General features: G+C 37.3%; 1 protein-coding gene across 3 annotated transcripts; it reads right to left on the bottom strand.

Moving 5' to 3' along the window:
- Positions 1 to 936: 936 nt before the first annotated feature.
- septin5a (septin 5a) lies at positions 937 to 20,257 on the bottom strand. 3 transcript variants are annotated; one of them, XM_077562623.1, is made up of 11 exons: positions 20,118 to 20,257; positions 19,938 to 19,951; positions 7,097 to 7,187; positions 6,670 to 6,756; positions 5,472 to 5,595; positions 5,150 to 5,402; positions 4,968 to 5,069; positions 3,769 to 3,865; positions 3,539 to 3,674; positions 1,999 to 2,145; positions 937 to 1,874 (listed from the first exon to the last, which is right to left on the bottom strand). In XM_077562623.1, exons 1-10 carry the CDS (start codon positions 20,161 to 20,163, stop codon positions 2,019 to 2,021), a joined length of 1,077 nt encoding a protein of 358 aa, XP_077418749.1. In that variant the 5' UTR covers positions 20,164 to 20,257; the 3' UTR covers positions 937 to 1,874; positions 1,999 to 2,018. The 3 variants fall into 3 exon arrangements, with proteins under 3 accessions (XP_077418749.1, XP_077418748.1, XP_077418750.1); XM_077562622.1 differs by having other exon boundaries at positions 1,999 to 2,101; XM_077562624.1 differs by lacking the exons at positions 19,938 to 19,951; positions 20,118 to 20,257 and adding an exon at positions 10,619 to 11,003 and having other exon boundaries at positions 1,999 to 2,101.
- Between the last annotated feature and the right edge of the window lie 847 nt (positions 20,258 to 21,104).

Genomic DNA, 21,104 nt, shown 5'->3' with positions numbered 1-21,104 from the left:
TTTCGTGCTAGTTCATCTCCTAATGAGCTGTTGAACCATTATTTTATGGCCACAACAAATGTTTAATTCAAAATATTTAGACGTTATTCGTTAGGGGAAAAACACGTGTTTACCCAACATTAGCTTATGCAAATATTGTGATTAGACTGTGCATTAGTAGGATAACTCATGATCTTTTTTTGTATTTGTATTTGTAGTGGTTCTCATTTTTTTTACATCAAGCACAACCTAGAAAAACTGACTAACATTAAAATAGTGTAGCATAGTAAAAAGCAGGATAGAGGTTTTAATTATTCAGAGCACATGTATTTAAAAATACTGTAGGTCACTGTAACATCATGCACACTTTGAACAGTAACACTATGCTAAAATATAGATTTTTAAAAAAAATCATTAACAATAAAATCAAATGACTTGCAGATACAATTTTAATGAAAAATTGTACCTAAATAAACGTTAATAAAATTGTTCTTAAGAACGAAAGATAATAAATACAACTTAAATGTGCTTGCGCAGTTTTTTTTTTTTACCATGCCACTAGAGGGAGCCAATCAAAGAGAGTTGCTGTGCTATATATATATATATATATATATATATATATATATATATATATATATATATTTATATTCTTTATATTCTACAAATTATTTAAAAAAAAAAGTAAACCGGGAAATAAAATTATACAAACAAAAGCATAAAAAATTAAAACAGGGAATTAAAAAAGAAAATCAATGTAAGGTATGTCATTTAAACAAATGAAATCTCACATCTAATTAAAACTAAATTCTCACATTTCCAAGACTTTCAGACATTGTTATGGTTGCCTAATGTGTCAGGATGAAGGAAGAATGGCTGCTAAAGATAATGATTCAGAAAATAGTATCCCCCAAGCTCTGTGACAGCCGGAAAGAATGGACAATTTCTTCCCAAGAACCATTTACAGAATGACAAGAAAACGTTTATTATTTGTCATGTTGTACAGAAGGAAGATGCACTTTTCCTCTGTTTGCATTCATTCACACCCTGCTCTTCTTCATGGGCACAATTCACACTTTCAAAAACAAAAAAACAAAAACAGAAGCATCAACGCTACAAGTATTTGCTCCTCCACAAAAGCGAAAGAGAAAAAAAAAATGTCAGATAAAGTTTTGATACGGGCGTAAAATGTCAGCTGTGAAGCAGTGGAGAGTGTCAAGCAGATACAAGTAGCGGCCGCATGCTTATGCAAGAACCCTGTCATCATAATCATTATTTTTTATCATTGTTATTATTATTATTATTATTACGTGCATTCACAGTTAACATTTGACGAATGACAATAAGTGCAGTTTTAAACCGGCCAACCAATGACAAAAAAAAGCCGCTCACATCCTGAATTGATATAAATAATGCATTCCTTATGATCATCTGAAGAATTTAAATAAATGGAAAGCAATTGTGCAAAGACTATTTGGAATATTATGGACACCAGAAGAGGATTAATGACACAAATACACTCCCTCACACACTGAATAAAAAACACCATTCAAATGTAAATTCCACGCATTGTTATACCCTGACATAATATTTTAAAAAAAAAGAAAGAAAAAAGTTCAGCACTGTCTTTATAAATTAGGTACACTGATTAGTGATTTAAATTATGATTTCAGATTGTTTAATCACAATTGGGGGAAGTAGTGGGGGTCATAGTTTGAGTTGGGGAGGGGGGGGGGGGTCAAAACAAGCATCCAGGCAGACGAGCTATACAAAAGCACCAAACTGAACTTAAATGTGCACTGAACAGCAAAATCAAATCAAATGTTGCGTTGTGGTCGTTAGTCTTTTTCGTGCATCTGCTGCTGCATTTTGGTCAGCATCTCCTGCATCCGCTTCAGCTGATCACACGCAGAAGAAGGAAAAGAAGGAGAAGGTTTCAGCAAACAGAGCCAGAAAATGTAAAATGACATTTCAAAAATTCCATCGATCTAATTCTGTTTCATCATCAGTTTGTGGTCTTACTTCCTCATCTTTCATTTTGATCAGTTTTTCCGTCTCCACATCGGGAGTGGACAGTGGCAGGATGGGGATGGGACTCTCCATGCGGTTGTCCTGTGCCAGTTTACTTGGGAGGGAAAGAACAGAGGAGTTGAAGCGGGCGATTCAGCGCTGAAATCCCAAAACATCGGCAGTTATGTGATCACGAGGTTTGTGTACAAAACACGCGTACCTGTATGAGAGGACAACCGGAATATCAAACGCCTCTCAAACGCCACTGAAACGCTCTCATTTAAAGCAGCATTATGAGAATCTCTCGTGGAAGGTACTGACATATTTTTTTATTTTTTTTTTAGAAATGCTTTCATACAGACTACTGAAATATTCTTAAACACATTACTGAATTTTGTTATGGTCAAATACACTACTGAAATGCTTTCATAAGGATTACTGACATGATCACATACATACAAACTAAATTATTTATATAAGTTTACATTTATTTATTTATAAACTCAAAGGGGAGAAAAAAAACGCTGATGAACATTTAATATGTTTTCCACACAAAAAAAAAGGGGGAAAGTGTGTGTGTGTGTTTGTGTGTGTGTGTGTGTGTGGGGGGGAGGGGGGGGGGATCCAGGAAAATGGGGGGAAATCCAAAATAAATAAAAAAACTGTAAATATGCAAATCTGGGGAACTGGAGTTTTAAGTTGTAATATCACCATTCACCACAAGATGGCAGACATTGGATCTTGTACTGCCCTGTACTACAACATGAGTAGGCATAATTATTTTCTCCCAATTTGGAATGATTTGCAGGGCAAACATCATAACTCAATAATATTAAAATTGTGAGTTGATTTTTGTAAAAAAAAAAAAAAATGCTGAAAATGTGTTATTGCATTTAATGTTTGTTTTTTTTCTGGCAGTTTTGTGCCGTCTTATTTTGTTGATTGCTTCAAACCCACCTTTAATGGATTAGATAAATTGATCATTTATACACACATTGAAAAATGTATTATAAGGATATTTGTGCAGTTTGCCACTTTTTTTACTCGCGACTGCCACCTCTGGCCCAAAGCTTAACTGCAGCATCTGTGTCAGGCTCGTTCATCATGTGCGTGTGAGTACGTGCGCGGTCTTAATTAAAGCGACAGCCACAGTTGACGATCGAAGACATGACTTCAAATGAGGTAAGAAAGACTCTAGACTCTACTATAAAGGGAAGATAAAAGCTGATAGATGCAGTCAGAGTAAAACAGTCAGGGCTCTTCGTACTCATCTGGGCATTGGTGTAGCTTGCATGATGTAGAAAAAGCTTTAATATTACCTTTTTAAACTAAAATGACATATATTAAGAGCTGTCCATATATTAAATAGCATTTTTTTTTTGATACATCTAGTTAGGAAATGTCGGGTTCTATGTGGCCCCCCCAGAAGCACTGACAAAAAAATGTTGCCCATTCCAGCATTTAATCTGCTCATCTCTGCAGTAGAGTGTATGAGAGTGTTTCAGTAGTGCCTATAAGCAAAAAAAATAAATCAGTGGTGTGCATGCTGCACCTTGTCATCTCCTGTATGCACTGCGCTCTGTAGTTCTCATAGTGGACGTCGCAGGTGACGTCTTTGAGGTCGTGCATGTGCGAGCGGATCAGCATGTTCCTCAGCTTCACAAAGTCACAGTGGGATTGGTTTTCCACTGCAAAGCAGAATCACATTTCACATTAGTCATTCCGCTTTTCAGGAGCGGCATCCAGATGTTAAAAAACAAAAAAAAACAATGACGAAGGCACCTTCAACAATTCCCCATGGGTACAGTCGCCCTCGCACCCGCTGCCCTCGAGCTTCCACCACTGTGTTACTTCCAATCACCGCGAATGGGGTGCACTCCTGCACACACGTACACGTACAGCTTTGGATTTGCACCGACCCGATCAGTGAAACCTCGGATTCAGATTACTTTATTGATCCCGTAAAGGATAACAGCCCATCCAAGAAAAATGAAAACAGCAATGAACAACACGGGGGAGACAGAACAGGAAGTCTGGCGGGACGCCTTTCAGCATCTCAAGTTTTTTTAGATGGCTTTTTTTTTTTAATAGAAAAACATTAGGGGGTGAGGGGGGGCACAAGCTGTGCTCCTTTAAAGGGGAGCACAGAATGAACCTGGAAAAAAAAAAAAAAAACTCAACCCATAAAGCCACATACGATACAGTACGATACAATCCATTCCACACCCAATTTATTTGGATTTTGAAATATTTTTTTCCAATAGCAAATATCGCAAATAGAAATTATTTTTCATTCTGTCTGTCACCATCAAAAATCTTAACTGCACTGACAATGCTTTAAGTAGCATTTTAAAATTCTTCTAGTCATAAAAGCGTTTACAACTATATTGGATAGCTGTGGTAAGTCATTTACCTCGCTGCCTTTAAAAAAACATGTTTTTTTTGCTGTTAATACAAATGTATAAAATTTCCCAAAGGTGTGGATATTTGCGTGATTTTCAAAATTTCATATTCAGCTCTTTAAATACTGTATGTAAATAATATACTGTCCACATTCAAATTGTAACTTTTGGCTCTATCGTGACATCTTTCGGGTAACTGAAATCTATGAATATCACATTTTTTGTTATTCACATGATCAAATCATACAATTTGGATAAAATGGGCTTCGTTCTAAAACTTAGAAATTGCATTGTTTTATATTTTCTACCAGATTTCATCATTCATACATTTTTGGGCAAAAGAGCAATTTCAGGTGATATTTTTAGACAGAGGCATTTCATGTCTTACTTCCTTTTAATGACACAATTTGGATTTTCAAAAGTAGAGATACCCTCTGCTGACCATGAAGAAATTACATTGTATAAGAAGTGGAAGCTCCCTCTGTTGACACTAAAAATGTTTTCCAACCTTTTCTGCTATTGTGCAAACAAACCGAAATTTAAAGGGTTAAAAATAAAAGTAGAGGCATCTATGCCCACCTTCAACTCTTTATCCAGTTGCTTAAACTCCTCATCCTCATCTGAGTCACATTCAGGGAACTGATAGACTTTGATGCCAAACTTGTCGATTTCCTCTCGTATCTGCATACACAACACACGCACACGCTTCGATCAGAATCAATGTTAACCACGCCGCCAACATGCAAAGTGCTTGCACTCACTCGGTCCTTCAGCTTCTTGATCTCGCTGGGAGTGAGGCAGTCGGCTTTGGCGATGAGCGGGATGATGTTCACCTTTTCGTGCAGAGCTTTCATGAACTCGACATCCACTGGGCGCAACCCGTGACCAAATGGAGGGATGAAGTAGAGGCAGCAGTGGACTCTGTTGTCCTGAATGTTCTTCCTGTTGAGGCCGCTCTCGTCTCGGAAGTACTGCTCGAACTGCTGGTCGATGTAGTCTGTGATGGGTTTCCAGCTACACGCACACACACGCACATCAGGCACGTTCCCCAGCGTTTTGAGGCGCTAACAGAGGAAAGCTCACCATTCATTGTTGTTGACGGCGTCTCCGAAGCCCGGCGTGTCCACGATGGTCAGCTTGAGCTTGACTCCTTTCTCCTCGATGTCCACGGTGTGTTTGATGATCTCCACCGTCTGGTTGATGCGCTCTGGTCACCATGACGACGTGAAGAAAAAGTGAGCGTCAGGATAATAAGTCAAGCAAATAAATATAAATAAACATTAAATAAATATTAAAAAATATGAAAAAATAAATATAAAACAAAATTAATAATAAAAATAAATATTAAGCAGAGAGAATTACACATTATGTATTTCAAAAAAATTATAACTATGTCCGAATCTACTAGCATAATGCTAACAGATAATACAAAATGCTATAGATGCGCTATTGCATTTATTTGCCTGTGTTATAACTCTAAAGCAACGGACTCAAAAGGTTCATCAACACATGTAGACAATTCAATAATACTCACAGGCATATATGATTTATCCTCTGTGAAAAACGACTACAGCATTTGTGACACTCATCCTTATTTGTGTCTGCATGATCAGAGCCGTTGATTGAGAGAGTTTGGCCAACTCACAAGATGGCGTCCATATGTCACGTGACCAGCAGTTGACCAATCACAGCGTTGTACTTTAGGCTGTGATTGGTCAACTAAAAAAACAACTCTCTCTGTATACAGCTCTATGCATGATTATATTACACTGCCCCCTGGTGGCCAACTCACATACACCAGAAGGAGCCACAAACTGTTTAATTGTTTAGATTCAATTGAATGTTTTTTTTTTTAAATACAAGATTAGTGAGTTATTTTTTTGAGGGATGCTGGAACTGAATAATGTCACTTCTATTCACTTCAGTCAGGAATGATGAGTTACAAGCATGGTCACAGAACTAATTGAATTCATATCTCAAGGCACCAGTGTACTATAATTGAAACAAGACTCATAAGTGTGTGTTGTTTTTAAGAAATATTGATCAATCAAGCTGCTGTTTGCATCATGCATGTCTAAAGCTACGTCAACACTGAACATGTGTGAGTAACTCGATGCAGTTTGAGCTCCTCGTAACGAAAGCAGATAAGAGCGAGGCACTGCCTGCGGCCATGTGACATGACAAAAGTACAAGAGAAAGTCTCTTATATAAATAGAAGACCTCCGAGCACATCCATCAAGCAGACAGCAGTGAAAATGTAGCTGATCATGACGAGACTCACCCTCGGCATTCAGCAGCTTTCTGTCCTTGTAGAGGTCGGTGAGGAACAAGCTGTTGACCAGAGTGGACTTGCCCATTCCGGATTCGCCTGATCAGTAAATAAAATCATGAAATAGTTCTCACGGTGTGTAGCGAAAAAAAAAAAAAAATGACAATCACTTTTTCATTTGTTGACCTACTGAAATAAATGAAATAAAGTTTTCAATGATATTCTCATACTGTTATTGCTACTATTTTAACCAAAACTTTATTTTACGTTATAACCCTGAACATGACTTTACTGGATCGCTACGGATTACGCAGGGGTATCAAAAGAAACATACAGTTAGTGTATTCAATGACAAAACACTATTATACCAATAAAATTTTTATAGGCACTTCAGATCATTGTAGTGATTGTTGAGAACTTGGTGAGAAGCCAAACACACCTGCCACCATGAGAGTGAAGTCGAAGCCTTTCTTCACCGACTTCCTGTGGACTTGGTTGGGCAGAGTGGCGAAGCCCACATACTGCTTCTCCTAGGAAACACAAAACACAAAACACATACATGCTTCACCTTGTATGGGAAACACAGGTACATCGAAAAACAGGAATTTTTTTTTTTTTTGCCTTCACAAAGCAAAAGAGTGAAGATATTTAAGAGGTATTGTTTTGATGCAAAAATATTGTAGGCCAGTTCATTATTTTTGCTGACAATCTGGATAAAGGTCTGGTCGGATACAGGAATTTATTTACATTTACATACAAATTTTTGGGGGGGAGCTTTGAGTATTTTTTTCCTGTTTTATTGAATAATTTTCCCCTGTTTTTTTTTTCTGTTTAAAAAAAATATTTTCTCAGTTTTTCTGAATATTTTTTTCCAGTTTTTTTTTAAAGTAATTTTTCCCTGTTTTTATAAAATAATTATTTTTCAGTTTTTCTGAATATTTTTAAAAAAAGTTTTTCCCCCTCAGACATTAGAAAACAAACTACAATACAGTAAACATGACCATCTTATTGCATATGGAGGTATGCGAGAAAGTGTCCGCTTCCGTTATTAGCGAGTCTGCAACAAGTCACTTTCTGAATATTTTTTTCCTTTTTTTCCCTCTGTTTTTTGAAATAACCCCCCCCCCCTGTTTTTCTGATATTTTTTTTTGATAGAAAAAAATATTCAGTAAAACAGATAATAAAAAAATAAAAACTCAAAAAACAAAGCTCCCCCAAAAATTAGTCAGAAAAACAGGAGTTGTTGTTTTTTTTCTCAAGTGAACGCAATACGCTTCCGTAACTACGCTCTACTGTGCCCAAAATATAAAATTGCACAAGCCATTTGAAAAGGTTAAATAGAGGCAACTGGACTCTTCTTGTTGAAAACATTTCACCTTGAATCAAAAATGCTTCTTCTGTTCTAAATTTGAGATGTCTACAAATGTAATGTATCTCTGGAGAGTGTTTCCCCCGAGGGGGTCACAATAGAGTGGTTGTTGTTGGTTGACATGGCTGGTAAACAACTGTCCTGTAAAACCACCCTTTCTGAGAAATGAGACAATATTCTTGGGTATGGATGTCATGTCAGGATATTGTCAAAAGCAGACGACGGTTGATAAGGCAAACTTTCCGCTCTGTTCAATGAAGCCCTCTCTATAGCTTAACATTAATGCTTTCTTTCAACAGCTTTTTCAAACCAGAACTAGGACATTATTGTCCTCAAATGAATCCCCCTTCATTTTGAGTTGCAAATGAACTGCTTTCTGGCTCCAAAGAATCTGCCTATGTTGTCCCATGCGTTTTGTGTCAAGTCTGCTTGGTCTCTAGACTGCACTAAATAAGCAACATTGCTTAGTTTTTATGTCTGGAATTTGCCGGTGGGGTGACAAAACTTTTGTATGAGTTTGGCACAAGTTACTCTGTTCTAAATTGCCTGTCAAATAACCAGAATGTTACATAAGGTGTTATATGTTAGTACATTAGTTTGTTTAGTACAAAGTTAGCAGTTAGCATGGTCAAGGGTAGCACATTAGCCTAGTTTGTAGTTAGCATGGTTATATTAGTTAGTTTGTGAGTACATTAGTTAGTAGCTAGCATGGTTATTGGCAGCACATTGGCATAGTTAGCATGCTTAGCTATACGTTAGTACATTAGGTAGGTTGACCAAGCTAGTTGTTAGCATGGTCATGGGCAGCTAGCACGTTGGCCTAGCTAGTAGTCAGCATGTCTGCCACCAGGGTTATTATAGTTTTGGAATTTTTCATTTTAGTTAGTCTTTATTTTGTTTTGAGTTTTGTTTTTTAAATTTAGTTAGTTTTAATTAGTTTTCAAGGTGGCTCTGTTAGTTTTTATTAGTTTTAGTTATTTCATAAATCCTTAGTTTTAGTAAAAAAAAAAGTGTATTACTTTGCACAATATTTAAAAAACACCATGGGAGCAACGTCATCTGAAGGTGCTTTTTTATTGGCTGCTGCTAGATGTCACTTTTGTGTGACACATTTTCAAATGTCCTTATTGCGGTTAAAATCAAAATAAATCTACTTAAAATCACATCTAAAATCATCCCCAAAGGCTCATGCATTAAGTTAACTAAACTAAAACGAAGGACATTTTTGCTATAATTATAGTAAGTTTTAGTTCTTTTTTTTTTAATATAAAATGTAGTTTCCGTTTTTTTAATAGCATTTTCGTTTTGATTTTATTTCGTTAATGAAACATACGAAGAGCAACAACACATACTGTAAGACACCACACTAGATCACTGTAAGTGGTTCACTAACATCACAACGACAGGCACTTTATCCATCCAGCCAATCATTTTGTAATGCGCTTTTCCTCAATAGGAAAAAAGAAAGAAACCCTGCACAGAAGCAAGACCAAATCTGCCTCAACAGGACTGTTTGTCAACATGTAAAAAAAATAAAAAAGCAAAGGGGTCTCTGGGTTTTCTCTCCTGCTCTCTGTGGCAGAACATCACCACATCAGTTTTGGTGTGTAGATATAAATACACACTCGGACGGAAGTTGGCTGCATGACAGCAGAGGACATTCACATGCACGCAGACGCCACATTGACCAGAACCCAAAAAACTCTGCAACTGTGCAAACACACAGCCGGCGTTTTTTTTTATATAGAACTTGTCATTGGAATGTCAACGCATAAAGACCACTGGCGAGGGGGTGAATAGCACTGCATGGAGAACACACGTTGCTCTAAAAGTCGATAAATGAACTAACAAAGCATACTTGTGACAGTTTCCTGCAATTAGGACAGTGTCCAGCAGAGGGTGCTGTGGTGAAAAAAAGCCCCTTTACCCACAAAGCATTAGTGGGGTATAGTCGTTAGCATAGCTGCTTTCCAAGCAGCTAACCTGTGTTCAATACCCAACCAATGCAATTTGCTATGTATGATTTGTGCAATGTTTTGTCCCTAGAGAGCTGTTATGCCCAAACATATTTACCAAATGCCAGGATTTGAGGTAAACTTTACTAAATTTATGTCAACTAAGTACTTCATAGCTTTTGAATTAGGGTGCTCTTCACTCAAATACATGATTTAAAATCATCCAATTAAAGTGGCTGTAAATTGTTACCCTACATTTATTGGGTAGATATAAAGATAATACTGTCGATTTTCAAATGTACACAAAGTGACTTGTCAAGTCATGCAGTTCAAATCAGTGACCCAAGTTAACTCGAATCCTAGTGGCGTGACTTGAAAAATACAATACTGTATAATAACCAATAGCATACAGGTAAAAGAAAATTAAAAAATGCACATTTGACAGTAACAATAATAATAGTAACAGAATGTTAGGCGTCTTTTAAGTGACCCAAGAACAGAACTTGTATGATACAAATTTCCTAGAGGGTGCGCCCCCTGACAGCGATTTCTGTAGTTTTCCGATATGTAACCTAAGTAAATGCTGCCCCCACCATTTTCTTTCCATATCAAATCTTTCATTAGCCCAGCTTTTTACCTTCTGTCTGGCCGTTCTCACTCGTGGGCACAGGAGTCGTTCAACTAGTTTCTCCTGCAGCATGATGGCATCCATGCTATAAGTGCACCAAAAGCTGCTGGCCGACGTGTCCACCCAGTCAAAAAATAATCCAACGGGATCGGGATACGACAAACGGGACGCCTCAAACCACAAAAAAAATAAACTCCCCCTTCTAAGTGATCTTCCCTGTTTCTTCCTTTTCTTTACACTCCTGTTCTTTCACCACAGCGCTCGCTCCGTCTGCCCTTGTTCAGACAGGTACGCAGGAATTCACATTGCGCCGAGGAAAACAGAAAGCCAGGGCGAAGCGGGGCCAGAGGTGCCAATTTGTGGGAGGAAACCAGGGAAAGGCCTGAAAGAAATTCATTCATTTGGCGCGTGTTCACTCCCTTTCAGAAAGAGTCTCAACTTTGCTGAGCTCAGCCTGAAAGAGAGAGAGAGAGAGAGAGCGATAGAGAGAGAACCTGTTTGAGCAGGAAGAGGAGCAAAGAGGTCCTCATAGAAACAACACGTGAATCCACTAAACATCTCTTCAGGCTGTCAAGTATGGACCTGCAGTTATAACAATGATCAACTTGTGAGGAAAGTCAACCTGTTCGTCCACATGCTCAGTGATGTCACAATTTCATCTTATATACATCGTTGAGCTGCAATAACACCAGCCAAGATGCTCCCATTGAGAAACAGGAGCATCATTCTAACAAAACACATACAATTTGAAACAAAATTTAATTCTAAACAAAGAATAGAAATGTACGATAAAAGTACTGACTCTCTGCACTTAAGTAAAAGTACTAAGATTCAGGACATCAGGAGCTTTCTTGAAACTATGGCAGAACATTCACCTCTAGAAAATGGAACAAAATGTCATCCCTTATTTGCCAACAACTGGCCATAACACGAATGGAGCAATATGGACCACAGGCTGAGAGGATTCAAAAGCGACTTCAAACTTAATTTAAGTTCATTAAAACCAATAACCGTTACTTAGTACAATTTTAACAAACCGACACGCACAAAAAATGTGTCCCTCTTTTGTTAAATTGAGCTCTTACAGAGAAAACAAAAACGTCCTATTCACATATATGCTGTTGTTGTTTTTAACAATTACTAGCAAGCTAGCTAGCTAGTTGGCTCGCCATTTCTGCTTTCAGAATATTCCCACAGTTTTGTGCTAACTTTGTTAACTGAGTAACCAAGAATGCTAAATTATCTAACAAGTTTTTGTATCTGACAAATCCCCCCCACAAAAAAACATATTTAAGGTTATTTTAGTTATTTCCAAGTCCATTTATACTGCTTCAGCATGCAGTTAGCTTGCTATTAGCTATGCTAACACACGGAAAATGTTGCTGCTATGTCTATTTTTCCCCCACACCGTCCTGAGACCCCAAGATCTCAATTTCAATTGACTTACACTCTCTATTTCCTTTTTCCCCTTTACATTGTATCAATATATTTTTTTAAAGTCTGTTTTTCCACAAGCAAAATCACACTCAAAAATATTGTACAGTGTAAAATCACACTTTTGTTCATCACATAACACAAACAGGAAATGTGACCGCAAAACAGGCTTTTACCTAATGTATTGTCCCTCCCTGTTCTTCTGCGGGGTCTTTTGGCTGTTAGCAAACTAGCTTAATCGCGCATTAGTGCCAGAAACTGATATTGTCAGGCAATGTTGAATTGATGATGTCTGATTCTTGTGAAGTCTTAAGACAAAAAAAAGAAGAAGTAACAACCAAATGACAGTTTGTATCCCCCAAAAAAATCACACCTCAAGGCATAATTGTACTCAAGTAAAGCTGGAAAATCTACTTAAATACAACAACATTTGCAACATAGGGATTTACTTATTTCCACCACTGGCTGTAGACAACTAGTAAAAGTTGATCAACCACTTTCCATAATACAAAAACCTAACTTTATTTAATCTATGGATTTAAGAGGTGGATTTTGTTGCAACGAAGGCTGCAGGAGATTTCTTCCAGATGTGACAGTGTTGTGTGTGGGTGGGTGCGGGTGTGGGGCTGGGCGTGGCTGTGGTACATATGATGTGGGCAGCGTCTTCGGGGGGGAAAAAAAGCTGATCTTTTACTTTCCCACCAAGTAGCAGACACACCCTGTTAGGATGTCACATCCAGTGATTTGGACACACACTACACCATAAGGAGACTTCACACTCAAAACATCGCTCCCTTGAGCGACTTTCATCCTGACCCTGGACGGACACAGTTCAAAGGGATGATAGATTTGAAAGGGTTGAAGGAGAGTAGCTTGCTGCTTGCTGTGTAAATAATCGATTTTATGTGGGGAGTAAAAAAGAGACACAACTCGCCTTCATTTCGTTATTTATGACACGTCCACACCAACCATTTTCTATAGGCTCTATCGTGCTTGTCCTCACCTTAGATTGGTCACCACAGGCAATTAAAATTATTCACACACGGTGACAAACCGGTGGCCCACTTGAGCTCCTCTCCCACTATAGAACATTTTGAGCGCCTCATTGTTCGCTAGAGCGCCTCGTTTTTGGCCATGAGTGTGTGCACATCAATGAAAAATGGAGATAAAAAAACAACAACAATATATATATATATATATATATATTTTTTTTTATTTTATTTATATATTTTATATATATATATAAAATATATAAATTAAAATAAAGATAAAACTTTACAACAAATTACATTTGAAAATAAAAATACACATAAAATGATATTTAAAATGAAAATGAAAATAAAAAGAATACATTAAATTAAATGTAAAAAAATAAAATAAAATAAAATAAAAATTAAGTCAACTCTCAAAAATAAGTTTGCTGGACACATAGTGGTACTAACTGGGGTTACGCCCGCAATGAGAGAAATCAGCTATATAGAAGTACCCTATAAAACTGTCTAGGCATATTTTATAGCATTTATGTCACTTTATTTTTTTCCTATAAACACACGTTTTAAAATACAAGCACATTAAAACACTTTTACAACACAAAAAATATTGTACAAAACTGTGCAACAGTGTACTGATTCCTCTTTGTTTACAGTAAACAGATCCAGTTTTTTCAAACAAACATTAAACATATAAAATCCTGTCCAAAGAAGTATATTATAAAATGACCTACAGCCGTCAATTTCTGTAAAATGCAAGAATACAGCGACATTTAATAAATTTCAACAAAAACTAGGCTACTCTAAAATACATTAGTTCCTGTTTTCTTCTTCTTCTTTCAAATGGACGCAGTCTCAAACTAAACAAATGTATCGCCATCTTGTGGCCGATAGTGGAATTGCACTCAATGTTTATCGTCTCATCTGGACTTTTGTTATTCAGTTTTAAGTTTAGGTGATGGTGGGGATAGTGCAACGTGTGTGTTTTGTCATCATGAAAGAAAGAAGCAGATGTATCCTATAATAGCATCGCAGACAAAAGCCCCAAGACCCTTTGTCTCAGAGGCCAGCTGTCTCGCACACAAACACAGACACACATCCTTTCACACATTCAGAGAAAGCAAATGTTTGTTTTAAGCGTCTTAAATGATTAGCGGCTTATCAAAAATGTTGCATATCAACAAATTAATGACTTCAGTACCAAACAGAAAGATGTCTTTCACTTGTGTACACATTTAAATGAATGTGTCAATGCTTGTCCTCTTCGACGGTCAGACAGAGGCAAAGATCCAAAGCTCAACATGGAGCCATCAACATGTTCATTCAATGGCATGACATTACAGGAAGCGATGCCACAATAAAACCCAGCAGTTAGCGTTGATTCAAAAACACACAATTCATATTGAAACCGTTCCAAATGGGCCAAGTCCAAAGAGGGCGCACTTTGAAAATGGGTCAAAAATACTTCAAGCAGCTCACAGCAAAGACCAAATTTTCTCTCTGCAGTCACAAAACAACACTAGTCAAACGTAGAGCGTGAGTTGTATCCTGATCGACTTAACAGTAAGCGCAGGACTTCGTATTAAAAATTACAATAGACAATAGCGCCCTCGCATGGAGGTTTCAGGCACTGTCACATTGAATTGAATAGAAGAGCTACAGTGTGTTATCGACGTCAGAATTTTATGTGGCAGAAAGATATATCTCTAAAATAAAGAGGGTTAAAAAAAAAAAGATATATTTTTGCACATGGTTACATTTGTTGTACTTTTAAAAGAATAAAATCATAGAATTACAATTCGCACGTTTACAAAACTAAAGTGATAGAATGAAATGAATAGTTGAAATATTACAAGAATAGCTGCAATTTTACGAGAAAGAAGTTGTAATTTTAGGGGCAATGGGAAGGAGTGGCATTTTTATATGAATAAATCAATCCAGTTTTATATATAGTGTGCATTTTATGCACAAGACAAACTCTATATGCTTAATGGATAAAAACTGGGTCATGAAGTTATAATAGTACAAGCTAAAGTTGTATTTTCTTTGAATATATATATGTATATAATATAATATATATATTTAAAGAAAAGTTGCAGTCTATTTAGGGCAAAATTGTACAAAAATAAAGACATTAGATTATGAAAATAGAGTCATATGTTTCACATTTAAATTCATAGTATCATAAAATAAAGTTAGTTTTTTTGTTCCTCTATTGCGAATTAATAATAACTGATGATATGTCTGAATGTACACGACCAATGTGCTTCAACAAAATGAAAAGTGATGTTTCCCATTCTATGCTAGCATTAAGCTAGCATAGGCTGTGCGGTTGTTATAAAAAAAATATATGAGTCTTTCTCTTTGTTTTATGCTTCCACTGCAAATGGCAATAAACAGTTTGATGCCTTTTTTTTTTTTTTAGGAATATTTACACTTAATATTTGCCAAATTTCTGCTTGTTGAGATTGGAGTCATCTGCCACAGTACAGTGCTCGTATCTCAAGTATGCCCTCACAAGTTACTTGTATCTCAAGGCAACACTGTATATCTACATCAGGGTTCCACGGCCTTGAGGATGAGGGAATGGGATGTTTGTTAACTCTCCTAACCAGCTTTTTTCAGCACTTGGTGATGAACAGGCCCACAAACACCGAACTGGCAGCTATGCTAATGCTAATGCTAATCTGGCAGCGTGTAATTACTGGCATTGAGCCCAGCCTCCCCATCCTCAGGCACACACCTCAAGTTGAATGAAATGGATTGTTTACATTTGGCCTGAAATGCTACGCTCCAGTTTAACGGTTAAAAACACCCCAGCACCGCTTCAATATTACATTGACTCTGTACACAATACAAATGGCAGACTTTGCTTTTTAAGATCTCTGAGGGGGGAAAGCTGAGCTCTTGACAAAATACGGCATCCATCCAAAATCACCTCTGTGTGCTTTAGACAAATATCCAAGGTCCTGATAAATATTATGTAATAATCTTCATGTGTTTTTTTGTGGGAATTACAGTACAGCTCAGACATTTGCACAGAGCTGTAATCTGAATCTTATCAAGCAGACCAAACAACGTTGGCCACTTTGGATTTTGGTTTAGCGTATCGGAAAATGTGGGTCAGCCTCCAGCTAACTCCTCAAAAGCTTTTTGGAACACTTGTGACTTGCTTTAAAAGAAGAAACCAAACAAGGGGACAAAATTGACTTCTTAATGGCTTGTATACCAATAATTGTGTCTTTTGACTGCTGTCTTAACACATCTGTATGTTTGCTAAAATATCTTTTGCAAAACATTCCCTAGTATTCCCTTACATACAAGTAAGTAGCAACCCTGTGGTTGTTTTAATTAAATGAATTGGTGAATAACCGAATAAATTCCGACTGTCTGTGAGGCCATGAAGGTATCGGAATGTGATTGGTTGAACGAGTCAGAGGGGCGGGGCCAGCACAACTGAGGACGATGGGGAAAGTGAGCAAGTAAGCTTGTGTTTACTTCCCTCACATTGCGTTTCTCCACCCATTAAATTAGCATTCACTAGCGGCGTTAGCTTCTTAATAGCGGGTAGCCTTCATCAATTCAGAATGGCACTTCAACGTGGATTATGTACCGAATGTTTTGTCTCACGGGAGTAAGCGATCACATATGGAAGGTTGAACTTGTCAAATGCACTTGAATTGTAATCACAAGGTCTTCCTCTATTGCCTATTGAAGACTTGCGCTTCACTTGCCAAGTGCACAGACAAAATGCACATAAACGTATCACACTCAACATCTGTTCACTTCTCCTACAGAGACAATCAATGAGATGAGAACAATTGAATGCTTGATGTGCTTTCCTCAAACAATCAATTATTCATCGTTACTCCAACACACAGCTAATCCTCTCTGGAATAAACAATCGATCATTCACACTGTATGGTAAAGAACCAATATATTGGAAAATGTATATTGTAAGAAGCATGTAAAAATGTCTCAGTGTTTCATTAACTGGTTAAAAGATTTCACAAAATAAATTTTGTGGAAGATTTGGTATAGAAAGCCAACAAATTTAAATACTCTAGATTATTTTATTTGTGAAATATTTATTTTTGGTAAATAAAATAATAAAATAAAATACAAATGCTATTAAAAATTATAACCGAAAAAAAGAAAGAATATAAAACAAATATAATTAAAATAAAAGTTAGATTAAATAAAAGTTACAAGTTGAAAATAAAAATATATTTTTTTACATTGAATAAAAATAACTATACCATTTAAATTCATATTTATAATTAAAGATAAAATTAGATTAAAATTTTAAAATTAAAAACATTCTCCATTCTCTTATCCTCACTAGGGTCAAAAACAAAAACAATTAAAATTTACAACTGAATTGAAAAAAAACATTCCTTTCAATCACAAAAAGCCTGCATGTGACTGAAGACACTTTATACTGTATCTTATGCAATGATGGAAGTTTAACAGCAATTTTTTTACAAAAATCACTTGAGTACATCAAACTCCATTCTAACCAGTGATGGAAAGAGCCCAGTGAGTATTCACCCACGCCTCCAACTCACACAACACAAGCTTGTGGATGGGTCACGAAAGCAGCGTCCACAAAAAAAACAAAAAAAAAAAACACTGTTGCCTGGCAACACATTCCCACAGCACACAGGAAGTGATGGCAACATCCACCAAATGTGAGCGGCATTATTTTGGACGCTCTCCGGGTGTGCACAGTCCCAATGACAGCCCAGCTGGGTCGCATGGAGATGAGAATGCGAGAAGCGAGAGTGAGATGCCGAAGACAGAAAAAAAAAGTAAACACTGTGTCGTTGCAATATTCAAATAGAGTCCAATCGTTGGATTGGATTAAATGCTTGCAGCCATCAGACTAATCCTGGTTTTCCAGCAAAATTCATAAGCTCGTCTGTGTGCGTTGATACCACGTGACCACAAAATGATTTGTGGATGAACTGGATTTGGTCCAAGTGTGAATTTCAGTGAGAGAGAAAATCTGTCTGTGTGGCTTATCTGCCAGGAAAGGGGCTGCAGGGGGTCATAATTCAATCAGGAGACTAAACAGCAGCCGACAAAAAAACAGGATGGGTACTCGCAACTGGACTCTAAAGATACTGACACATCAAGAAGAGTTTTCAATGTGGAACAACTATTGGACTTCCAACTTTTAGTGAGCCAAACTCAAATGTCCCAAAAAGTACATACTGTATCCTGTGAAATGAATGAGGCCATCTCAATTCACACACAAAAGTACCTCGATTTACCAGAGACCGATACAAGCTGTGGCTCGGCTGATTTTTTTTTTTGTGTTGAGTTTTTGCGTTGTAGAACCAAACCACATAACATACAAAAGTCCACTAGCTTAATGCTAACACACAATAAAAAACACCATAGACAGGCTAACGAAATTAGCACCAAAGCAGTGAGATGCAGGTATTATTTTTGTCCACTTGGGGTTCGCCACCCTCGTGTTTTTGAATCCTGTAGTATCTGTGACTGAATGCGTGCGACTTAAGAAGGCGGAGCCTGGTCTGTTGAGGGATGTCAAAGTCAACAAATGAGAGTGTTGCTAATGAATTTCTATCAATTCTATTGTGTATACATATGTACTGTATATAATGTATATGTGTGGAAAGCTACCTTCAGCTGCTTAGAGGTCAAATGTCACAACAGGAAGTCATCTTGCACCTTGCAACACACACACTAAGCGCTACATTTTCACATCATTATAAATCCCTGCAGTCACATGACTCACACATGAGCGTGCACATTCATATTGTGGATGTGACCTAAATGTGCCAGCATGCTCCTCTATAAGATAACTTGTGTTGCACCACATCTGGTACCTCAAGGCAATGGATGCCTCAGGACTTCCTATAAGGCCATAGGTGGAACCATGTGATTCCTCTCGGCCAATCAGCAAAGTGTAAAAAAACAAAAACAAATTTTTTAACGGTATAATATTTGAAAAAGTAAATTTTACAAATGTAATCCTCATTGTAACGATAATACTTTTGTGGTTATAAATTTCAGATTCTGAGTATTTCAGTGAGCACGTATAAAAGATTAAGCGGATTTGTGTGAATTGCCACTGTGAGACTGTCATTAAACAGTTAATAGCATTGTGGCCTTACTTCACCCTCAGCCGCCCCATAATTCCATAATCATCTGTAAATACAGCAGCTTGATTATGCTTATTGTTATAATAAGAAGCAAAATTGTATTTGTTTGAGGAAAAAATAAATAAATAAATAAATTGGTTGTCTGGACAGATGGGTAAACAAAACGTCTATTTTCAAGAAATTACATTTTTGGTAACATTCTATGCAATTGCAATTTTAATAAATCACATCTTCATTGTGATTTGTGATGCAAAGGTTGATGCGTTTTGTAAGAGTCACATGAGCTGAATTAGTCTTTATTTATTTATTTTTTTACTTGACCCAATCTGATAATTAATAAATTAGCCTCACAGTGCAACTTAATAGTGGCATACTATGAATGCATGTTACGCATATTATGATTAATGCCATTAAGCACGCAGCATTTGCAAAACTGGGGGTGGGGTGACCCGAGGTGAGAAGGGGGTGGGGGTCCAGGGTCAACAGAACCCTGGAGGCAATATAACATGGCAGCTGTGTTTCTTTTCTAAATGGAAATAAAAAGGAAGTCGAGAAAATGATAATGGCTAATGGAGGTGAGGATGGGCATAATGGATGCTGCTCCACTTCTAAAAATGAAACCTCGCCTCCCACCACCATCACCCCTCCTCCTTTTCTTCCAGCATCCTTCACAAATGCATATAACGAAAATCCTCCTCTAAACAGAAGTGAAATTCCATTAAAAAAAAAAAAAAAGAATGATAAAAAGGGATAATGAATGCTGTATCTTACCTCGGCGGTTTCCTCTGTGGGCCACGGCACACACGATGGATTCGAGGATGGAAGAAGAGGAGGAGGAGGAGCAGGTGCAAGGATGCACAGCGACGCCCAGAAAACACAAACACGAAGAGCTTGTAGTTAATGAAACAGGTTCCAAATAAGAGGATAGACGAAGCGCGAAACGAGTCTCACCAGTCTTCACCGGAATCCGGCTCTTGTATCGGATGCTGGCCGTCATGTCGACCGCTCAACAAGATGCGACCCGCTCGGCTGCCACACACACGCAGGCAGCAAGAGGGAGGAGAGAGAAGGAAAGAAAAAAAAAAGGAAAGAAAAGGAGGGCGAGCGGCGAGGGATGCAAGCCGCGCCCATCGCCCTGGCTCAGCCAATCAGCTCACAGAGCTGTCCACAAGCAGGAAGTGGAGCTGAGAGGACACTTTATTCGAAGATGTTTTATAGCAGATAAAAAAACAAAGACACGGGTTGCTTTGTAAGAAAATGAAATCCAATAAATCAAAACTATTTTTGGAAAGAAAAAAGGATACACTCACATTATTAGGTTGATAATACAAGAATGTTAACAAGTTTTTATTTAACCTATTTGTTATGTCATTTAAAAAAATCTATTAGTTTCTTTTATTTACTATACATTTTTTTTGTATTAATGGTCTTATTATATCAGTCAGTGCAAATTTACAAATGTACAGTATGAGCCCAAGAGTTGAGTATTTGCCATTAAATTAGCAGACTGACAATAAAAACGAGTAAACTGGTATTTTTCTGACCTTTTTTTCATTTTGTTTACCGTTCATATCCCGCCTGTGAAAATTCTCATTCATCCGGGCTATTGCACTCTTATGGCATTGAATCAATTGCAACTGGACTGTTCTGGCTGTTTTATCTAGCCAGTTAATCTCCATCATATCCTTGATGCTTTTATTTGGAGCAAACTTTTAAATAATGGTCTGCAGCTGCCTTCATTTTCATCTACTTTGTCTAACAGTAAAGTGATAACACAGTATCGGAGAGTGAGAAACAATATTTTTGGACTGGTCTGAAATTGTGGGGAGTTGATATCTTTTGGAAGTGATTGCCCCGTGATAGCTTTGGAGCCAAGAGTTTAAACTGACAGGAAAGTACGGGAAGGACAACCTTGAAAGTGTGGGGAAGGATCTTGTG

Source organism: Vanacampus margaritifer, chromosome 3 (genome assembly GCF_051991255.1).
Source record: "Vanacampus margaritifer isolate UIUO_Vmar chromosome 3, RoL_Vmar_1.0, whole genome shotgun sequence".
NCBI classification, from domain to species: Eukaryota; Metazoa; Chordata; class Actinopteri; order Syngnathiformes; family Syngnathidae; genus Vanacampus; species Vanacampus margaritifer.
This window is presented reverse-complemented; position numbering and strand designations above follow the sequence as displayed.

Coding starts and splice junctions, on each gene's coding strand:
- septin5a (XM_077562624.1), bottom strand. CDS start 10,693: ATGGATGCCATCATGCTGCAGGAGAAACTAGTTGAACGACTCCTGTGC. Junction 5,403..5,471: donor GCCGTCAACAACAATGAATG/GTGAGCTTTCCT, acceptor GTGTGCGTGTAG/CTGGAAACCCATCACAGACT. Junction 3,866..4,967: donor AACTGGATAAAGAGTTGAAG/GTGGGCATAGAT, acceptor ACGTGTGTGCAG/GAGTGCACCCCATTCGCGGT.